This window comes from Neodiprion pinetum, chromosome 1 (genome assembly GCF_021155775.2).
Source record: "Neodiprion pinetum isolate iyNeoPine1 chromosome 1, iyNeoPine1.2, whole genome shotgun sequence".
Lineage (NCBI taxonomy): Eukaryota > Metazoa > Arthropoda > Insecta > Hymenoptera > Diprionidae > Neodiprion > Neodiprion pinetum.
The window spans coordinates 18,210,637-18,213,794 of record NC_060232.1 but is presented as its reverse complement, the minus strand read 5'-3'; the positions used below and the strand labels follow the sequence as shown (position 1 = coordinate 18,213,794).

The 3,158-nt window shown below is 41.7% G+C and overlaps 1 protein-coding gene across 1 annotated transcript; it reads left to right on the top strand.

The window, feature by feature from the left end:
* The first annotated feature begins 357 nt into the window (after positions 1–357).
* LOC138191392 (uncharacterized) lies at positions 358–1,194 on the top strand. The gene is made up of 3 exons (XM_069138139.1): positions 358–515; positions 600–841; positions 926–1,194. Exons 1-3 carry the CDS (start codon positions 358–360, stop codon positions 1,192–1,194), a joined length of 669 nt encoding a protein of 222 aa, XP_068994240.1.
* The last annotated feature ends 1,964 nt before the right edge of the window (positions 1,195–3,158 follow it).

The following is a 3,158-nucleotide window of genomic DNA, read 5'->3' as shown; positions in this document are numbered from 1 at the left end:
AATCTGATACATGTATACAACTATCATGTAAACACCGATATGTCGTCCGTAGAGTTTGAAGACTTGTGTGCGGCATGCTGAAACGGTGACAAATATGGGTTCGTAGTGATCGACAAGGATAGAGAGCTCGGTAATGGTCGGTATAGGAGAGGATTTGACAATTTCATAAACATGACAAAAAAATAAAATACACGATCTTCGAAGACGATGGAACAGTAGCTTTCCAGAACTCGTTGTGTCAACATGCAGGAAATTCGTAAGGAAAAGGAAGTCTTGCGTCCTATCGCTTAAGCGAGTAACGCGATTCGTCGTAAGCACAGAATCCTCAAGACGGGAAAAGAGTCGCTGCAGAAAACAATGAAGGATGTTTTCAAACCTGTGGTAACCCCGCTGCAGGAATTAGTCAATGTTTCTCGAGGCACGAAACTTGTCAAGGAAGAGGTCAAAGAAGAACTCAAAACTGAAACGAAGGATGAGCCGAAGAACGAAATGGAAGATTCTTTTGCAACTGCAGAGTAAGAGGAAGAGGATCAAACTGTCACGGAATCGTCGGTGAGATCGAAGGATGAATATCTTGAGATGCTCAACGATAAACAAAGACAGCAGAAGTTGGATACCGTGTACGGGGTACGGAGTCTTTCTACTGTAGGGCTGATGGTTGGTGATTCATCGATAAGCTTCGAGCGCGATTCCGTTCGCATTGGCGACACGCTCTATCCGAAAACTCAAGGACTGCTGGAGCTGCTGTTTAAAAAGATGCCCAACAGCGCTCATGTTACCCGCAACGACAGGGAGAATTACAGAAATATCCTTCTCGCAACAAATGCTCTCAGAAAGTACTGTAGCGCCACCGAGCCTATCCGAAACGCTTAGAGCGTCAAATTCAAATATTCAATTGCTGAGCTGCTGAATATTTCTACGTCAGGCAAAGACGTATCACCGTTGTCACAGATGTCGAAGCGTACGGGCAAAGGTGTTCTGCTACCTCAGGCTTGGGTTATTCGACGAGGTGTTGAAACAGATTATATTTTCTGGGACGACGCTAACGAGCTGGTGGAACGTCTTTGTTTACTCCTGGCATCTCAAGCAGCTGGGAATACAAGTCACAACAATGAAATTATGTCGATTCTGGAAGAATTGCGGGAAGCCGGAATCATTTATTACCCAATTCTCGTCGACTCTGCAATCATTTAAGAGATGAGCATCGACGTGTTTGGACGTCAGCTGAATAAAAACACAGGTGCGAGCACTCGCGGTCTTCCGGGTGTCGGGTTTCAAATAACAGCGGATGGGCATGACGATATACGGAACAAGAGACTGTGCAACGTCGCAGATCCCGCAGCGCCGAACAATGCTGTAACTTTAAAAACCTTGAGACGAAAATTCAGCGTGCTGCAAAAACAAATCGACAACCTCGATCAAATGATCAAAGCTTTGGAGATCACCACGGAGAAAGCCTTGGATACCTTCTACACAGGCTTTAAAACAGACAGAGACTTGTCGACTCGAAACGCGGAAATCATTTCCAAATTGGACACCAGACTAATAGCGTTGGATCATGAACGAGAAAAAGCAAGCACTGGTGACGGAACTGCGTAAACCTGCACGCCGGAATTACCCATGTCGACGTGTAGACGTGCGCGGCATCGACGAGACATGGCAGGCGGATCTTGTTGATATGACGTCGTACGCGGGACAAAACAAAGGTTACAAGTACATGCTCACAGTCATTGATATCTTTTCAAAGTATGCGTGGACTGTACCGATAAAGAGCAAGTCTGGAGATGATGTTACGAAGGCAATGGAATCTGTGCTTGTCGAAGGACGGGTGCTGAAAAATTTACACGTCGACAGAGGAACGGAATTTCACAACTCGAAATTCGAATCGCTTATGACACGCTACGGAATCAAACTTTACTCTACGTACAGTAATTTAAAGGCTTCGATCTGTGAACGTTTGAATCGCACGCTGGAAGGTAAAATGTGGACACGGTTCAGCATGCAAGGAAGCTTCAAGTGGCTAGATATCTTATCTGATTTGGTTTCGGCTTACAACAACACCAAACACCGAACCTGTAACATATGTAAGCCTAGCTACTAGCGACGTTATGTAATAACAATGGCATTCACGAATTGTAGCGCTAATGCGCGAAGAACACTACGACACAGTCAGTCGTCGACCAACCTTCGATCTGTGTACAGCACATATCAATGTAAATAAACGCCTTCTAAATATACTCACTGCCTCAACTCATTTCCATTCTCCGATACATTACAGTGGCGACGAGGTAAACTGGTGCGCGTATTAAAATAAAATATTAAAAATTAAAAGTGAATAAATACCGCATTTAAAAATACTAATGAGTAATAAGAAAAACATCTCGTGGATTTATGATTTGAGTAAATCTCAAGTAATTGAAGAGTTAAAAAAAAGGCAAACATTTGAAGAAGAATCATTAACATTAGACAAATTGCGAACAATACTAAAAAAGTTAGTTAAAAGTGAACAAAAAGATTCTAGTGAGAGTTCTGAAGGCAGTACAGAAAACTTAGATAAAAAAGAACTTGAAGTGAAAACAATCACACTAAAGAAAAAAATGGAATTTAACGCAAAAGTGAATTTCGAATTGGGTCAAGATGATTGGGAGCAGTTCGTAGAGCGAATGGAATTTTACTTTGAAGCAAACGAAATTAAAGAAGAAAAAAAGAAAAAAGCGATATTTTTATCAAAAGTGAATTCAAAAATATACGCGGAAATTCGAAAAATCTGTGCACCGAAAAAACTCAATGATGTAACACTAACTGAAATTATTGACAAAGTAACAAATCATCTAAAACCAAAAGTGAATGTTACTGTGTTGCGTTTGCAGTTCCGTAGAAGAAATCAAAATATGGGTGAAACTGTTGCGCAATACGAAGCAGCATTGCAAGAATTGGCGACAAAGTGTGAATTCAAAGATTCTTCAGATGCCATTAAAGACCAATTTCTAAGCGGCATACTCAGCGATGACATTCGCGAAACACTTTTCAAGTTAGAAAATCTAACTTTACAATTAGCCTTGAAAACAGCGACGGCTTGCGAAGAAGCAAAAGTAGCGTCGAGTAAGGTAAAGGCAAACGGTGAACAGTCCGAAAACAAACAAGACTTGTTACAGCTT